Here is a 17,928-nt window from a genome sequence, read left to right as displayed (position 1 = left end):
GTGTGGGAGGTGCTGAGTTCTGAGGATCCACGCCCATACCATGTGACCCTGGACTTGTTCCTCTCTGTGTCCAGCTGGCTCGGTCTTCAGGTCTTGGGCGGCTGCCACGTGGGGAGGAGGCAGACTGGTGTGCCAGCATTGGCTGACCCAGACAAGCCCAGCCTCCCCTGGTTAGGAGGTCAGGGGCCAGGAACAAAGACATGCCAGGAGGAGGACAGAGGAGCTTGGGTGGAATAAGTCCGTCCAGACAAAAGGTGACAGGCTGGGGTTGGCAAAGCTGGATGTTCTGGTCTGGGGTGGGGAGGTGCACTGCCCCAGGCAGAAGTGGCTCCTGGGATCCAGCTGGCTGGTGGATGACGATTTCCTTGTGACTGGAGCTCCTGGCAACCTCCCACCAATTCTGTTTGGGTATTTCTTCATCAGTTTCCCTCCCTCCCTTCTCTCTCCCTCTCTCTCTCTCTCTCTCTGTCCTTCTTCCCCCTCCTCCATCCCAATCTGTCCGACTCACTCTGCCTCTCCTCTGGAGTTCCCTAGATTCTCTTCCCTTCTCTGAGCCACTGTTTGCCCAGTCCTTAACACCCACCATCCCTGCCCCTCCCCGTCCCTGTCCCTCCCAATCTGGGCCCTCTCCCTCTGTGAGCTGTGCTGCTCACCTTCCGCCCTTGTCTTCACCTCAGGACAATCTCTGCCCCCAGGATGCCGCAGCTGAGCCTGTCCTGGCTGGGACTCGGGCAGGTGGCAGCCTCCGCATGGCTGCTCCTGCTGCTGGTGGGGGCCTCCTGGCTCTCGGCCCGCGTCCTGGCCTGGAGCTACAGCCTTTATGACACCTGCTGCCGCCTCCGGTGTTTCCCGCAGCCCCCGAGGCAGAGCTGGTTTTGGGGTCACCTGGGACTGGTGAGTGTGGGTGGCAGGACGGGCCTGGGGCATCGGGGTGGATGCACTTGCCCAGGGGTGGGGAACGGGGACCTGGGGTGGGGCTGGGGTCTGGGACAGCAGAGAAGGGCTGCAAAGAGCCAAGTTCCCCGGTGTCCCCACAATCTTGCCAGGGGCCACCGTGCAGGGTCCACTCCCTGCCTGGCCCATGTTTGCTGGCCTCAGGCAAACACATCACCTCTCTGGGCTTTGGCTTCCCCACAGGAATCAGTTCTGACCTCTGCTCCCCTCTCCGGCCATGGGCTGCTGCTGGGCTGGAGGAGAGGGGTGGGCTGTGCGCCCTTTTCTTCTGCCTCCTTTTTGTGATCTTGCCTTTCACTCCCAAGATACATCAACGGGCCCCATTGCCCAACTGGGATAAAAGTTGACCACTTCCCCTTTCAGAAGGAATCACCCTGGCCTTGACCTTCGTGACCAAACCTATTTCACTCAGTGCCTGCATCTCGTCAGCCCGTCTTCACCCACTCCTGCCTGGTTCCCACCCCTGTCATGTTTCCAGGACGTGACCATGACCTCATCACCCCCCGGAAGCAATCTGGCCCTGCTGACCACCGCAGCTGCCCAGAACTTGCTTGTCTTCTGGGTTCTCACACACCACCCGGCCCTGGTCTCCACTTGGCTCTTCCTCACCCCACCTTTCCATGCGGGCAACCTTCAGGGTCCTAACCCACCCGTCCTATTCTCTGGCTCCCCAGGCCATTGCCTCACCTGGGGGGGGGGGCTCTGACTCCCAAGGGGGCCATCAACTCCCACCACAAATGAATTATAAGCTTCCAGCTCTCCAGCCCCAGTCTCCCCTGTGGTTCTTTCTGTCTCTAACCCTGGAGAGGTTTTTCTGAAATTTCACTTCTGTTAACACCACTACTCAGCTGAAAACCATTCTGTAAGACTGATCATCATTCTAGAGAGAGACCACGTGTTGCCTGGCCAGGCTCTGCTGCCCTCCTGTCCCCGTGCACACCCTGGACCCTCCAAGCTCCTGCTTTCTCTCCTCCACGAGCCAAACCCTTCCTACCTCGGGCCCTTTGCTTGTGCTGCTCCTTTGCTTGGAAGGGCTTCCCTTCCTGCAGCCACTGGGTCGATCCCTCCTTTTCTGGTTGCATTTTCAGCTCAGGTGTAATTTCTATGAGCCTCCCTTGACTTCCCCCCCCTAGACCTTGACCTCTGACTTGGTCCTGCTCACACTCAAACAGTTAATTGTCCAGTTATTTATTATCTCTCTTTTTCTCTCTCTCACTAGACAGTGGCACTGGGGATAGATTGATATCTATAATGCCCGGCTCAGGAGCTGACATACAGTTGGCACTTAATAACTGTTTGATAATGTCATGGTGGAGGCCTTGTTCTAGGTTTGGATGAACTTACCATCACCTCCCTTGGTCATCCAATGCCAAAGGGACAGGGGCCAGCTCCACCCCTGCCCTCCTACAAACCAGCTCATTACACAACAGGATGTCCTAAACTTGTCCTGAATGTTACCTGATATTCTGGGTGTTGGCAATTTCTCAGCAAGTTATGGAGGTAGCAGGAATGTTATAAAATTACAGTTCCTACACCTCCTATGAGGGCTTGGCCACGGAGGCCGGTCTTGGTCACTCTTCTCTCCTCCAGTCCCTCTTGCTGTGTGACCTCAGCTGAGTCACTCTCCCTCTCTGGGCCAATCTCCTCAAATGCCTCAGTGTTCTTAGGGAGCAGGGAACAGTCACTAAAGTGAAAATGACTTGTATTCACCTGTCTGGAGCACCTGGAAGTATTTGTCAGGCCGGGATGGGGCTTCCCGTGGGAGTGGAGAGGATGCCTCACTGGGAGGCAAGCCCCCCTCCTTCTCCTTTTGGGGGACGCGGCCTGAGTTTCTTCATTTGTAAAAGGCACGGCTGATGGGGGAGTCCATAGGTTCAGGGGATAGGTTCATAGATAGTCCATAGGTTCATAGGTAGAGGTAGATAGATAGACAGACAGACAGACCGATGGGATGCACCATGCAAGCTGGCGCGCAGAAGAGGACGTAGGTGGGAGCTGCCCTCCTGACTGATGGGCAGAGCTCACACCTGTGTCCTGGGGTCTGTCAGAGCTGGAAGGTCTGCACACCTTCACCATCTGGGGAACGGGGTGGCTGTGTGGACTGGCCAGGACATGACAGGACATGGGAAGGAGTCCCAGTACAAAACGTGAGGCCACCCTGCTGTTCCCGTGGGCACCTCCCTGAGATTGGAACGACTCCCAGGAGAAGAAAGATCTGACTTCTCAAGCCAAGGTTGGCCTTTCTGGGGGCAGAGAGCATGTCTTCTCCCTGTGTCCTGCGAGGGACCCTTGGGAGATGGAGAGTCTTCCGGGATCCCTCTCTCCCCATGGGAAGGAGCAGGAAGAAACAGAGATCCCCTCCATCTATGCAGAGTCTGGACACACTGACCACTGCAGAGGTTGCAGGGGAACTTGCCGTGGCTCCTTCTGTGGAGGTGATGGCCCCTGTCTTGCTTGTAGGTCCACCCCACAGAGCAGGGCTTGAGGGTGTTAATTCAGCTGGTGGCTGCCTACTCGCAGGGTTTATGATCTGCTTGGGCTCCCATCATTTCTTGCCACCGTGGCATTGCCTGCTCTGTCATCATGCCACAGGTACCCATCTGGAATATGTGGCCATGGGCACTGTGGCAGCATCTGAGGGCCACATCCCCCTCCCTGCCAGGCTTCTGTGAGGTCCCTGTGGATTCCAAGGTCCTTTCTGCTCTTGGGTGACCTTGGTCATTGCTTTCTTCAGGACACTGCTTCAGGAGTGTCCTTGGGGAGGCTCAGCCCCAGGTAATGTCTTGGGGGAACCCCAATCTTGGGGATGTGGAACTAGAGACACCCTCAATCCTGTGGTCAGAGTGGGTCTGACGGAGAGACAGGGGTAAGGGGAACTCAGAGGGGAAGCAAGGCATCTGCTGTTTGGGTAGGCCGGAAGGCTTCTTAGAGAAGGAGTTGTTGGAAGGGGGTCTGGTCTGATGGGTAGGAATTTTTTAAGAAAAGAAGAGCAAGTATATAATGTGGAGAGGAATAGCCCACTCAAAGGCCTGGCGGGGACAGAGCAAACACCTGTTTTTTTTTTAAAGTGTATTTATTTTTAGAGAGAGAGAGAGAGAGAGAACACGCATGAGTGGGGGAGGGGCAGAGGGAGAGAGCGGGAGGGAGAATCCCAAGCGGGCTCCACACTGTCAGTGCAGCTCTTGAACTCACGAACCATGAGATGATGACCCATGCCAAAATCAAGAGTCAGATGCTTAACCAACTGAGCCACCCCACTGCCCTGTGAGCACCGGGGTTTTGAGCAACCATGAGTTGAGTGCATAAAGAGCAATGCTGGTGAGAGGCAGGGAGAAGGTGGAGGGGACAGCAGAGCCAGTGGGGCTGCAGGACTGTGTGGGGGCAGGGGGTTTATTCTGAGGGTTCTGGGGAGCCATGGAGGGTGTGCAGGTTAGGAGACACAGCCATGGGGAGTGGGAGAGATAGAGAAATAGAGGTGAAGAAAGAGAGAGATACAGAGAAAAAGTGAGGGAGTCAGAGAGGACATACAGAGAATGTAAAAGAAACATACACAAACACATATCATCTATCATCTACCCATCCATCTCTCATCTCTTTCCTTTCTCTCTTCATCCATCCACCCATGCATGCATGCATGCATGCATCCATATGTCTGTCCATCCATCCACCCATCCATCCATCCATCTGTTCGTCCATGCATGCATGCATGCATCCATCTACCCATCCATCCATGCGTGCATCCATCCATCGGTCTGTCCATCCATCCATCCATGCATCCATCTATCTGTCTGTCCATCTGTCCATGCATGCATACAACCATCTTCCCATTTATCTGTCACCCCTCTTCTCTCTGTCTCTCTCACTCTTTCTCTCTCTCTCTCTATGTATCTATCTCTCTATCATCTCTATCTATCTATCTATCTATCTATCTCTCATCTATCTATCATCATCATGTAGCTCTCCATCATCTAGCTATTATCATCTGGCTGTCTATCACCTACCTAAAGAAACAGATGAAGATTGTGAGAGTGAAGGGAGAGGGAGAGGCACATAGATAGACACACAAAAAGAGACAAACAGACCAACATGGGAAGCTGACTTAGTGAGATGTAGAGGTGTAGACTAATAATGCAGGCAGAAGGGGGGATGCAGTGGGAAGTTGTAAGCTTCTGGGGCTGCTGCCTGACCTGGTCTTCCTCCTCCACCCTGCCATCCCCAGGTAAAGAGCAATGAAGAAGGCTTGAGGTTCATGGAGAGTCTGAGCCACAGCTTCCGTGATGTTCACCTCTGGTGGATGGGGCCCTTCTACCCACTTCTGCGGTTTGTCCACCCCAAGTTCGTTGCCCCCCTGCTCCAGGCCCCAGGTATCTCTCCCAGGAGCACCCGACCCAGCCACTCCTTTGTCCCTGTCCCCAGTTCTTCGCACCTCTGGACAGACCAGGTTGAGCAGGAAAATGGGTAGTATTGATGGAGACCTGCCATTAACCTGCTGGGCGACTCTGGGCAGGTCCCTGGCTCTCTCTGGTTTCCAGTCCTTTTCAGTTTTGAGTGGTAGAAATTCAGCAATGTTGGTCTAAGAGAAGAAAGGGAATCTATTGACTGAAAAGCTGAAGGAATGTTGTCTTCAGGCATGGTTGGATCCAGTCTTCAAACAGTGCCATTGGGAATCTGTCTTTATCTTGAAGTTCGGTGTTCCTTGGTGACAGCTTCACTCTCATGCTGACAAAGATGAGTCTAAGAAGGTCAACCCCCATGGAAATGTGAGCTCATTCTCTGCAGACCCAGAAATAGTTGCAGGATTCTCTTAAATTGGCCTGGCTTGGGTCACAGGGACCAATTCTTCCTCTAGTCACGGCAACTTGATTGTTAAGGGTTAGGGTCATATGTGCAGCTCTGGAACGGAGGATGGAGTGGCATGGCCACCCTCCCTGGCTACTTGGACTGAAGGAGGAAGAGGAGCGAGGTGTTGGTTCCAGAAGGGGATGGACAGGCAGATACCACAGATGTCCATTCACTGCCATCTCTGCTATGGGGGCATTTCCTGGGTGAGGAAACAGAGGCTCAAGGAGGCTTAATAACTTCTGAAGGTCACATAGCATGCCAAAGCCTTTCTCTTACTTCTTCTGTGTGTTCTTGGCTGCCCTAACTGCCTCTGGTAGGAGGGACCTTTAGTTGGAAGGGGATTTGGGGTAGGGAGATGGCCAGACTGTTGTGGGGGGAAGATCCACAGAGTGTTGTGGGGAGCTGGTCTAGAGGCACGAGGGAGCAGTGGCAGCTCTTTGTGGTGGGGGGAGCTCAGCATCTGAGGGTGGCAACATTGTTTGGTCTCTTAAGGACAGAGGAGCCCTTGACCCTAAGCACTTAATGATAACTATGGGATGGAAGAGAATCCTGAGAAAGGCTAGGTCACACCTGGGCCATGTCTGGGACATTAGTGGGACCATATTTAAGTCCTGCCAGGGACCGTCTATGAGACACACTGAGGTCGTGTCAGATTGTCTTTGGGTCCATTCAGAGGATGGCCTGCTGCATGAGGCCAGTGTGTGTTATGCATGTTGTTTCGTGTCAGGGTACGTTACCATGTGTTGGGACCATGTCAGAAGTCCCAGGAGATGTCAGAGGGTTCTGGGACAGGTGTGATGTCCTAGGTCCCTGTAAAGGCATTTTGTGGAGTGCTGATTTGTGCTTGGGTGTTTTGAACATGTCGGACCGGCAAGGAGCCATGTCAAGGCATGTTAGGTGTGTTGTGCCATGTTTTAGGGAGCATCTAAGTACCTAGGGGTAGGTCCATGGGCTCTGCCTTTGCTCTGCTCTGTGCTGCAGCCTGGTCTTGTCCCCCCTCACCTCCCCACTCTGCCCTATACAATTCCCACTATGGAGGTTGGAGGGGGTATGCATTCCCCTGGCTTGGATCCTCCAGCCCCCAACCCAAAGCCCATCCCTGCCTCTTTTCTATGGCCCCTGATGATCTGTCTCTCCTGCCAGCCACCATCGTGCCCAGGGACAAGTTTTTCTACAGCTTTCTGAGGCCCTGGCTGGGTGAGTAACTGTTAGGTGAAGGAGGTTGGGGATAACCTTGGGGTCTCAGGGGAAAGCACTGCCCTTGCCTACTCCTCGTGGCTGCCTCTACTAGGGGATGGGCTCCTGCTGACTGCTGGTGACAAGTGGAGCCACCACCGTCGTTTGCTGACACCTGCCTTCCACTTTGAAATCTTGAAATCCTATGTGAAGATTTTCAACAAAAGTGCAGACATCATGCATGTGAGTTGAAACCCAGGGTCCCGGCTGGAGCCTTGGGAAAAGGGGAGTGGCCTGGAGTCCTGGCTTTGCTAGATGACTTTTGGGCCATTCTATTTCTTCTCCAAGCATCAGTTTCCCCATGTGTCAAATGGGGATTATAAGCCCTTCTTAAAGGGTGGTCAAGATGATGTAATGGAATCATGGTCCTGGCACATTGTAGGTGCTCGGAAGGTGTTAGCTTCTAATCTGCCTCACTGAAACTCTGTGAAACTTGAGACACTAATGATGAAGATTGTCTAGTAGCTCTTTCTTCACTGAACTGCACCTTAAAACTCATGAGTTTGAAAGAATTTGTGTTTTATTGCTCGCAAGATGATGAGTCAGGGGAATAGTTCTTATTTTGGCTGGAATCACTCACATGTCTGTGGCCATGGCTGGGTTTGGGAGACAGCTCTGCTTTTCCAGGCTCAGCTCTGCCACACATTTGGGGCTTGGCTAATGGTTGGCTAGTCCAGGATGGCCTTGGTGGGACAACCAGCCTCCTGCATTTGTCCCTCATCTTCCAGTAGGCTGGCCTAGGCTTGATCGCATGGTGGACCCTGGGCTCCAAGAGAACAAGCAGAAACATGCAGTACCTCTTGAAGCCTAGTTTCAGAACAGGCAACCAGGACCTCCACCTTCTTCTGTTGGTGGAAGCAAGTCCCACATCCAGCTCCAATTCAAGAGCTGGAGAAAGAGGTTTTACCTCCTAATGGAAGATCTGCCAAACCTCATTGCAAAGGGTGAAGGTAGAGGGAGGGATGAAGAAATGGAGACATTTTTGCAGCAGTTGCCTACCTCTATGATAATGACGAAGATGAGGGTGATAGGTAATGATTACTTAGCTCTTGGTGTATATCAGGAACCATGAGATCATGACCTGAGCCCAAGTTGCACACGTAACCGACTGAGCCTCCCCACTGCCCCTCATGCACCAGTTCTATTGCACACGTTGTCTTATTTAATTTCCATAACCATATAAGGCAGAGATGATGATTATTGTCTCATTACAGGTGATGAAACTGAGGCTCAGAGAGGTTAGGGAGCATGCTCCCGTTCACACAGCTAGCAAGTGAGCTAATAAATGGAGTTGGGATTCCAACCTGGTTTGTCTGACAACAGAGCAAGTCATCTTAACTGTTACTGAAGCTTTGACAGGTGGAGTCCAGTGGGCAGCAGTGAGTTGACCAAGGGCACACAGGGGTGTAGGAAGCAGAGCCAGGATTTGAACTCAGGTCTCCTGACCCCCAGCCATTGGGTCTTAATAGTAAGAGTTTCTATTCCCACCCAAGCCTGGTCCTCCCTGGAGATGGGTGCCTGGGGTGGAGGACCAGGAGCCTGGGTTTTGGGGAGTCCATCCTGGTGATTGGGACTGAGGGGGAGCTCAGGGGAGGTAGGTCCCAGCCCCAGATTTGCCCCTTTCTCTGTCCAGGCCAAGTGGAAGCGCCTAGTCTCAGAGGGCAGCACCCGATTGGACATGTTTGAGCACATCAGCCTCATGACCCTGGACAGTCTGCAGAAATGTGTCTTCAGTTTTGACAGCAATTGCCAGGAGTGAGTGTTTGCTCAGGACCTGGGAACATGAACTGTAGACCCAAGGGAGTAGATGGAGAAGGGAGGGCTGGCCAGGGTGATCAGAAGGGACTTCCTGGAGGAGATGGATCAGAGTGAGACAAAGAAGGACAAGGAAGGGAAAGAGAAAGGTAAGGTTTCAGGTAAGCAAAAATGCTTGATAAAGGCCAACAGGACTAGGATGAAAAAAGCATGTGCCACCTTGGGAATGAGATTGGAGGGTTGGCAGGGGGGCTAATCTTAAGGATATTCAAAAGTGAAGCAAAGGGGTCTGAGCTTTATCCTTAGGTTTCCAGGGATGGAAGGTGGAAGGTGTTTGAGCAGATGAAGGCCGTGGTCAAAGCTGGTCTTGGACATCGGACTCTAGAGAGGACCAACTGTCACCTAGACACAGAATTTGAGGAGGAGGCAGCTTGAATGTGGTGGCGAAAATGGGGCAGATTTGGGGGAAATTAAGGAGGAATGGGCAGGGGCAGATACTGTGTAGGACAGAAGAGAGATGTGTTGATACCCAAGGTCTTCCCAGGGTCTGGGCCATGATTCCATTTACAGAGATGGCAGGTGGAGAGAGAAGCATGCCTGGAGGACACTCTGTTTTGCAGGGACATGCTTCTGAGGTTGTGGTTGGAAGGCACTCCAAGGGCCTCATGTGGGTTAAGGAGCTGTTCTCTATGCCCTGACCCTTCAGGAGGCCCAGTGAATATATTGCTGCCATCTTGGAGCTCAGTGCCCTTGTGGTGAAACGGCAGAGGCAGATCTTCCTGCACCCGGACTTGCTGTACTACCTCACCCCTGATGGGCGGCGCTTCCGCAGGGCTTGTGACCTGGTGCACAACTTCACAGATGCCATCATCCAGGAGCGGCGCTGCTCCCTCATTACTGAGGTCTCCCATGACTTCCTCAAGGCCAAGGCTAAGGCCAAGACTTTGGACTTCATTGATGTGCTCCTGCTGGCCAAGGTGGGCTTCCCTGGGATCAGAATTCAAGAGTTAGAATGGACATTGACTCCAAATGTCAGATGAGAGAACTTGGACTTGACCCAGCGGGTACTGAGGAGCCACGGAAGGTGCTTGAGGAAGGGAGAGACAGGTCAGGGATATGTTTTAGACATGACTTTGTAGAAGGCTGCTTGGGAGAAGAAAGCTGGAGACAGGGAGGCCTGTGGGATAGGGCTCTAGAGATGATGAGGGACGAATCCTGCTTTGGTGATGGAGCCTGAGGGACTGTTTCAGGCGAGACTCAGGTGCCCTCCGAGCCGGTGTGATTCAGGAGGTCGTGCCCTTTCTGCAGGATGAAGATGGGAAGGAACTGTCCCATGAGGATATCCGAGCTGAAGCTGACACCTTCATGTTTGGGGGTAAGCATCCCAGTGTGGGACTGCAGGGGGTAGGAGTCTGTCCAATCCCAGGGACTTGGCAGGTGGGCCCTGGACCACCCCATCCCACCCCATCTTCCCCATCCTCCCTGAGGGCCCTAACGAAGGGCGCTGTCCGCCCTCTGGTGCTGAACAAGCCCACAGACCCAAGCCTGTCTGGCTGCCTCTCAGGCCATGACACCACGGCCAGTGGTCTCTCCTGGGTCCTGTACAACCTTGCGAAGCACCCAGAGTATCAGGAGCGCTGTCGGCAGGAGGTGCAAGAGCTCCTGAGGGACCGTGAGCCTAAAGAGATTGAATGGTGAGTGCAGGTCCTCATGTCCTGTTCTGGAACCCTTCTCATTGGCTCTGCTCCCCTGCTGGGGAAGGGGAAAGAACTTTTTGTTGATTGTGTCATTATTGCTTAGAGAGACTAGGAGCAGAACCCAGAGGCAAGGGTATGGTACCCAGCCTGGAGAGCAGGGGAAAGCAGACTTATGCAACAGAAAGATTGGAGTGTCCACATTTATTGCCCTGCTTGCTTCCTATGTGACTTGAATAAAACCAATTCCCTTTTCTGAATACCACTTTTCTCCTCTGTAAATGGGGGCAGGACAGGTCAGGGAATCTCTCCTCCAAGGGCTGCTTGAAGAACCGTGACAATGTGTGTAGAACAGATGCCATCCAGCGTGTGTTGAGTAAATGAACTTCTCTCCCTTGCTTTTCTGCCTGAAGTTGCACATTTCCCCCAAAGACCCTTACTCTTAATTTTTGCTCTTATATCTAATTCCCACCTACTATCTATTCCAGGGATTCACAAGTGGTCCTTGAGGGTAAAACAGTTACCCATTGCTTGGTTCAGTAAACATGTCTACACTGCCGGCCCTTCTCAACTCCATGTCCAGTCCCATTCAAGTCCTACTTGGACAAGGCTGGATCATGGAGGAAAGAAGGGGGTGGGGCTGGGTATCAAAGAAGCAAATATGAATTCAGCCCTCTGGGAATGGGTAGTGGACAGTGCTCCAAGCCTTACGGACAGCTTGTACAAAGACCCTGATGGAGGCATGCAGCGGTGGGCCTGGCGTGTTTGGGAGGAAGTAAACGTGGCTGGATCCTTGTGAAATTTACAGTGTGATTCATCTGAGAGGCTCCCAGTGAGGCTGGATCTGGTAGTTGGTAATGGAAGCCCTTCTTGGTCTGCTTTGGAAACCACGTGAAGATTTTCCAAAGGTGTCAGTTCAAGTCGTCTGGGAAGCCAGTATTGGATAAAAGAGAAAAGTGCGCAGGGATACTGCTCTCAGGGAGGGAGTCTCACATTGGGCAGAAGTGATCAGAAAGTAGGGGCCCACTATGCTCTCTCAGTGGCTGGGACCTGCCCAAGAAAGTGTGGCCTTGTCTTGAATGCTGCTGCAGAGCCCAGAGACCCTCTAACTGGAGGCTGTCAGCCGACTGCACTCCTTGGAGCTGGACATCAAGTTCTTTCTTGAAGGGAGATTCGTGACTAATATAGGAAGGCAGTGGGGAGCCATGGGAGATGTTTGAGCAGGGGAGAGACAAGTCAGATATTCGAATTAAACATATCTGCAAACTGGAGGAGATGAGGTGGAGCCTGGGGGTCCTAGGGAGATTTGGGGCCAAGGGCTGAAGGATGGGGAGGAGATGTTGGACTGAACACTTCAGTCCTTCAACTTCAAGGACTTCAATGTAGTGCCTTCAACTTCAAGGCTGGGCTCAGTACGGCAGTTGTGTGAAGTGGAGAAGTGTTTTTGTGTGTCTCTCAACTTCAAACACTTAGTGCACTTGGTACCAATTCAAATGGTGTGAAATGCTTTACAATGGATATAATAAGCCTTTGCCTTTTTTCAGTCTCGGTTCTATTGAGATATAGTTGACATAAAATACTGTGTATACAACACAAGGTATACACCACGAGGGTTTGATATACGTATATATTGCAAAATGAGCACAGGGATAAATACTTTCCTTACCTCACACAAGCCTCTGCCTTATCCATCACCCCAATCCCATCCCCACCTTTGATGACCTCTGGTGTGCTTCCAATGATCATCTCTGCCCACACCTATGTGCCCACAGTCTCTCTCATTTTGTGCATAGTCTTTTCTCTCCACGGCTGAGAGAACACACAGAGCATTCAGGCATGCACACTGACAATATAACTTCAAGATCTTTTCCTTTCCCCTCCAGACGTAAGTTTTGGGAAATTAATTTTGAATTACAAAATCCATAATGGGAAGAAGTCCTTTTTTTTCTTTTCCTTGCACAAAATGCAACACTACGGAGAAGGTTAGGTCCACCTTTGTTGCTGTCCCCCCAAGCCTAATCAATCCCCTGTCTCCTGCGGGGTCTCCAGGGACATCAATTTGTCATATGTCCTTTCAGACTTTTCAGAAGGTCTTGTAGCTATGTATTTCTGTACTTATAATGGTTTTAATAGAAACACACACGCATTTGGTTACTTGTTCTTTTCTCTTTTCTCTCAACAGTTGTTTTAGACTCCTCTCTAATTGTAAATCGCACACTTTATTCAGCTCACCCCTCTGTTGGGGACGTTTATGTGATGCTTTGCAGTTATGACAGATATTGCTGAATTGCCTTTCAGCACCTCTGTACCGATTTACCCTGCAGTGTTTGATAGGACTAGTGATCTGTATTTCCTCCTTTTGATAACTGTGTAGTATTCCATCATATGGATGTACCATAATTATGTAAACCTTCCCCTACAGAGGGTCATTTGTATAGTTTGGAGCCTCATGCTGTAATAAACATGATGTAGCAAACATCCATGTACACACTGAGTTTTGCTCCCATGTGAGGATGTCTCTCCAGAACAAATTTCTGGGTGTGGAATTGCTGAATCAAAGACCATTTGAGTTTTCACAATGTAATCGCTCTTGACAAATCCACTCCTCTAGACAGATTTTGAGAGTGACAATTTTCTCGCATCTTTGCTGACAGTGTGCATAATGAAATTCTAAAACTCTTGCCAATCTGGTAGGTGAATATAATACTTCATTATCCTAATGAATATAACTTTAAGAATGGGTAAAACTGAGCACGATTTTCACATGTTTATGAACCATGCATATTTCTTTTTCTGTGAAGCTTCAATTTGCATAATTTGCCCTTTTTACTTTGAGTTTTTTCTGTTTTTCATTTTAAAATTGATTTGTGAGGACTCTTTACATATAAAGAAAATTAGTTCTTTTTCTGTTATGCAAAAATTCTTTCCTGGATTGACTTTTGACTTTATTTTAGTTTTTGTTCATTTATTTGGAGTCACGTTTATTAACTTTTTTTTATAGCTTCTTCTTTTTTTTTTTTAATGCTTGGAAAGGCCCTTCCCATTCTAATGCTAAACTGTAAAACTTGTTTGTTTTCTTGTAATGGATTTATTTATTAAAAATATTTTGTTTATGGGACACCTGGGTGGCTCAGTTGGTTGGACGTCCGACTCTTGATTTTGGCTCAGGTCATGATCTCGTGATTCATGAATTTGAGCCCCACCTTGGGCTCTGTGCTGACAGCTCAGAGCCTAGAGCCTGCTTTGGATTCTCTGTCTCCCTCTCCCTCTCTGCCCCTTCCCTGCTCATGCTGTCTCTCTCGCTCAAAAAATAAATAAACATTAAAACAAATTTAAAAATTCACAGATATGTGTTATATCACAGATCTGCTGCTGGTTCTTATCTTTCTCAGAAACATAGCACTATGACTTTGTCAGACATCCATGGTTCTATGTACATTTAGATTGTTGCTTTGGACTGTCATATGGAAAGTTCCTCTCTAGTGCCTTGGACCTAAATATCCAGGAGGTTTCCATCTCATGACCGCAATGAACCTCTTGGTGTTCATGTCTTTATCTACCTGTCTGAGAATCTCTCCAGGTTCTATGCTGAGAGCCAACTTGCTGGGTCATGAAACACACATCGCGTTTCCTTGACCATGCCAATGCCTTGCAGAGTGGTGGCTCCTGTCCATACCTTTACTGTCAGTGTGTGGGGTCCCCTCACCCCGGTGCCTCAGCCGGGCTTTACCATCACCCACCTTGTTAATTCTCACCTCGAATACATATGAGGTAACATCCCATTGCTATATAATTTCCATTTCTCTGGTAATCGGCGACTTGGAGCATCTCTTCATGTTTTATTTAGTTATTTCTTTTCAATGGCTATTTATTTAGTTTTGAGAGAGAACACAAGCAGGGGAGGGACAGAGAGAGAGGGAGACACAGAATCCAAAGCAGGCTTCAGGCTCTGAGCTCTCAGCACAGGGCCCAACGCGGGACTCGAACTCATGGACCTCGAGATCATGATGTAAACCGAAGTCATATGCTCAACTGACTGAGCCACCCAGGAGCCCCATCTCTTCCTGTTTTAAATCTCTGAGTTTGACCTCCCATGAATTTCTAGACCATGTCCTTTGTCTACTCTTTTGAGTCGCCTGCCGTCTCTCTTGTTGATTGGTAGGAATTCCTTGTCTATTCAAGATATTCTTCTAGATCAATATATTTATTGCAACTATCTTCTGTGAATCTCTCATCTGAATGTTAATTGTTCCATAGAATGGAGTGCTTTGTTAGACAGAAATCCTTAATTCTGTGCATATTTTTTCTTTTCTTTTTTCTTTTTTCTTTTCTTCTTTCCTTTTCTTTCTTTCTTTCTTTCTTTCTTTCTTTCTTTCTTTCTTTCTTTCTTTCCTTTCCTTTTCTTTTTTTGTCTTCTGGTTTATGTTTTGGGGTTTTAAGAATTCTTTCCTACTCATCAGTCACAAAGTTGTCTTCTATATTATATCTTCTTTTACCCTTATTTCTTTACCTTTCACGTGTAAGGGAAGACCCCATCTTATATGTGGAGTGCATGATGATTCAGTCTTTTGGTGTGTGTAGTGGTGAGACTGTGGGGGTGTCTGTGTCTGTGTCTGAACCATCCCTTGTCTGGGGGTTGCGGGGCCTCCTTTACTGGATGCTACGTTTTCACCTATTCACGTGCTTGTCTCTGAGCTATCTTGTTCTGTGGGTCTGTTTTCCTGTTCTTGCAACAGTGCTTTGCTGCCTTTTAATTTAATTTAATTTAATTTAATTTAATTTAATTTTTTAATTATCACCATACGTTTGTAATGGGTCTTAATATCAGGTGAATGGATTCTCTTTCTTTGGTCTTTTAAATCGACATAGATTTTGAACTTTAAGTTTTTCAAACTGAATAAGATTGCTAAGCTCCAAAAACACCAACTAGATTTTAATTGGGTGCATTGAATACATTAATTAACTTAGAAAGAATCCACGCCGTTATATTAGGTATTCAACCTAGGAGGGTGCCTTTTATTTGTTCAAATAACCTGGTAAGTCCAGCAAAGAGATTTTTTTTTCCTTTTTAAATAAATTGTATAACTTTAGACTTTCTAACTTTTAAAGGTACTGTGTGAATGTTGGGCTTTGTTCAGAAATACTTAAAAAAAATTTTTTTTTAATATTTATTTTTGAGAGAGAGAGAGAGAGAGAACAGGGAGGGGCAGAGAGAGAGAGGGAGACACAGAATCCGGGGAGCAGCTGGAGGTCTGCGGGAGTCTGATTCAATCCCTGGCTAATCGTTGGCGGCTTCATTAGGGACGACCTGGCCCAGTTGCCTTTCCTGACCATGTGCATCAAGGAGAGTCTGCGGTTGCACCCCCCGGTCACAGCCGTCTCCCGCTGCTGTACCCAGGACGTCGTGCTCCCAGATGGCCGGGTCATCCCCAAAGGTGCCCACAACACCAGGGGGAGGAGCCTCGTGGGCAGGAGGAGGGGCCCATCAGGCAGGGTGAAACCCTTCCTAACTGGCCCCTCCCCTCCCACAGGTGTTGTCTGCCTCATTAGTATTTTCGGGATCCACCACAATCCATCCGTGTGGCCAGACCCTGAGGTGCTGCCTCCCCCTCCCTCCCCTCCACCCACCCTCATCCTTGGCCACTTCCCTAGCGGGGCCTAAGGGAGGGCTTAGGGTTCTGACCTGGCAAATCGCTCCCTCCATGAAAAGCACACCTGTGTCTCCAAAGCCGGCTGTCCTGGGAACCCCCATCCAACAGTCCCGCCTCTCTCCGCCCCCAGGTATACAATCCTTTCCGCTTTGACCCAGAAAACATCAAGGAAAGGTCTTCCCTGGCTTTTATTCCCTTCTCCGCGGGACCCAGGTGAGCGCAGCGGGCATCTGAGGTGGGGATGAGGTGCTGAGGGCAGGGGCCTGGGCCTGAGATCCCAGACGTGGCTGTGGGGGCGGGAAAGGGGGTGTTGAGGATGGTTCTCCTTCTCTCCCCTCCTCCAGAGGTTGGGGGTAAAGGCCTGGGCAGTGCGGGGTGGCTGGGTCCAAGGAGGGCTCCGCAAGGTGATCAGAGCCCCTTCCCTCTGTCTGGGATTTCAGGGCTGGGATCTGAGCCAAGCTCAGGGACCCCCGTATGCGGTATCCCTGCGGGCGGGGCTAGCGGTCCCGGGCCAGGTTCGGGGCGCGACGGGACCTGCTGGGGTCCCTGGCGAGTGAGTGCCCACTGCCACCCGCAGGAACTGCATCGGGCAGACGTTCGCCATGACCGAGATAAAGGTGGTCCTGGCGCTCACGCTGCTGCGCTTTCGGGTCCTGCCCGACAAGGAGGAGCCGCGCAGGAAGCCGGAGATCATCTTGCGCGCCGAGGGCGGGCTTTGGCTGCGGGTGGAGCCGCTGAGCGCAGGCCCCCAGTGACCCGCCAGCTCCCCCTGGCTTGGGATCCACCCCGACCCTACACACGCCCCCTGGCGGATTCCCAGGACTAGAGCTGTGTGGTCTCCTCTGCTAGAGCGCCACTGACAGCCAGCAGGGGGCGCTCAGGACCTGCGGGAACGCAGTGGGAGGGCGAGGGCCAGGGCGAAGGGTGGGGTGGAGGGGAGGCTGGTGTGTGAGCGCAAGACCCTGACAGCCTTTCCAGCTGACCACGGCCTCCCACCCCCACCCCCATGCTGATTGCGGGTTCTCCCAGATCCCAATAAGGGCTTTCATCCTGTAGGCAATAGGGAGCCATGGGAGGGGTTTGAGTAGGAGAGGGACCACCGTTAAAGACTGACTGAGGGGCATGTTTGAAGCTCTGAGTCACAGTGGAGAACCCATAGTGGCACTACTCTCTGGCCACTCTGACCTCTGTTCCTATCTAATATACCCAAACTTTTCTTACCCCAGAATCCTTCACTACGTTTCCATGGTCACTGTGTTCACTGAAACAAACATAGATGCTTTCTCCTGTGTGTCTGATCATTGCCATCATTGTATCGGTTATGTGGTCTGTTGTTTTTGCTAGTTTTCACTGGTAGGGTTAGTGGTCTCGTGTGCCTGTTTATCTTTGCTTGAGTATCCGTTATCATATTTGAAATAACATGTGTAGAATTTGGAGAAGGTAGCTTTCTCTAGGAGGTATTCTTCGAGCCTTGCTGGTCAAGGATGATGTTAAATGGAGTTCAAGGCTTGTAGTGCCAAGATCACTAAGGCAGTTTAAATTCCAGCAGAGGTCACACTTGCAGTCCCCTCTACTGGTGTGTTCTCCCCTTGAGCAGTGTAGCTCCTGGAGGCTTCCACCTATGTAAGGAGGATCTTCTTACAACTTTTCTTTCCCATGTCACTCTAGGCTTTGATTTTTCTCCCCTGGCCGTGAGGCCATCAAAACAGTTTCACACTTCCCTGACTCGCTCCAGCGCAAAAGTATAATTCATGCTCCTTTAACTCCAGGTTTCTTTTTTCTTTTCCTTTTTTTAA

The 17,928-nt window shown here is 50.5% G+C and overlaps 1 protein-coding gene across 4 annotated transcripts; it reads left to right on the top strand.

Annotated features, from left to right (window-relative positions):
* Window positions 1-234: 234 nt before the first annotated feature.
* LOC131510458 (cytochrome P450 4F3-like) lies at window positions 235-17,423 on the top strand. Of its 4 annotated transcripts, none has more exons than XM_058727624.1 (13): window positions 235-254; window positions 678-894; window positions 5,174-5,318; window positions 6,940-6,993; window positions 7,088-7,215; window positions 8,666-8,787; window positions 9,494-9,764; window positions 10,096-10,162; window positions 10,352-10,481; window positions 15,783-15,916; window positions 16,013-16,077; window positions 16,263-16,345; window positions 16,710-17,423. In XM_058727624.1, the coding sequence occupies exons 2-13, from the start codon at window positions 697-699 to the stop codon at window positions 16,885-16,887; spliced, it is 1,575 nt and encodes a 524-aa protein (XP_058583607.1). In that variant the 5' UTR covers window positions 235-254; window positions 678-696; the 3' UTR covers window positions 16,888-17,423. The 4 variants fall into 4 exon arrangements, 3 of the variants coding, with proteins under 3 accessions (XP_058583607.1, XP_058583608.1, XP_058583609.1); XM_058727625.1 differs by lacking the exon at window positions 235-254 and adding an exon at window positions 313-408; XM_058727626.1 differs by lacking the exon at window positions 235-254 and having other exon boundaries at window positions 459-894; window positions 9,620-9,764.
* The last annotated feature ends 505 nt before the right edge of the window (window positions 17,424-17,928 follow it).

The sequence above is a fragment of the Neofelis nebulosa genome, chromosome 4 (genome assembly GCF_028018385.1).
Source record: "Neofelis nebulosa isolate mNeoNeb1 chromosome 4, mNeoNeb1.pri, whole genome shotgun sequence".
Lineage (NCBI taxonomy): Eukaryota > Metazoa > Chordata > Mammalia > Carnivora > Felidae > Neofelis > Neofelis nebulosa.
This window is presented reverse-complemented; position numbering and strand designations above follow the sequence as displayed.

Bases quoted from the DNA above. Each gene is read 5' to 3' on its own strand.
- LOC131510458 (XM_058727624.1), top strand. From the start codon at position 697: ATGCCGCAGCTGAGCCTGTCCTGGCTGGGACTCGGGCAGGTGGCAGCC. The intron at 7,216-8,665 runs GTGAGTTGAAAC...TTCTCTGTCCAG, and splicing joins AAAGTGCAGACATCATGCAT to GCCAAGTGGAAGCGCCTAGT. The intron at 16,346-16,709 runs GTGAGCGCAGCG...TGCCACCCGCAG, and splicing joins CCCTTCTCCGCGGGACCCAG to GAACTGCATCGGGCAGACGT.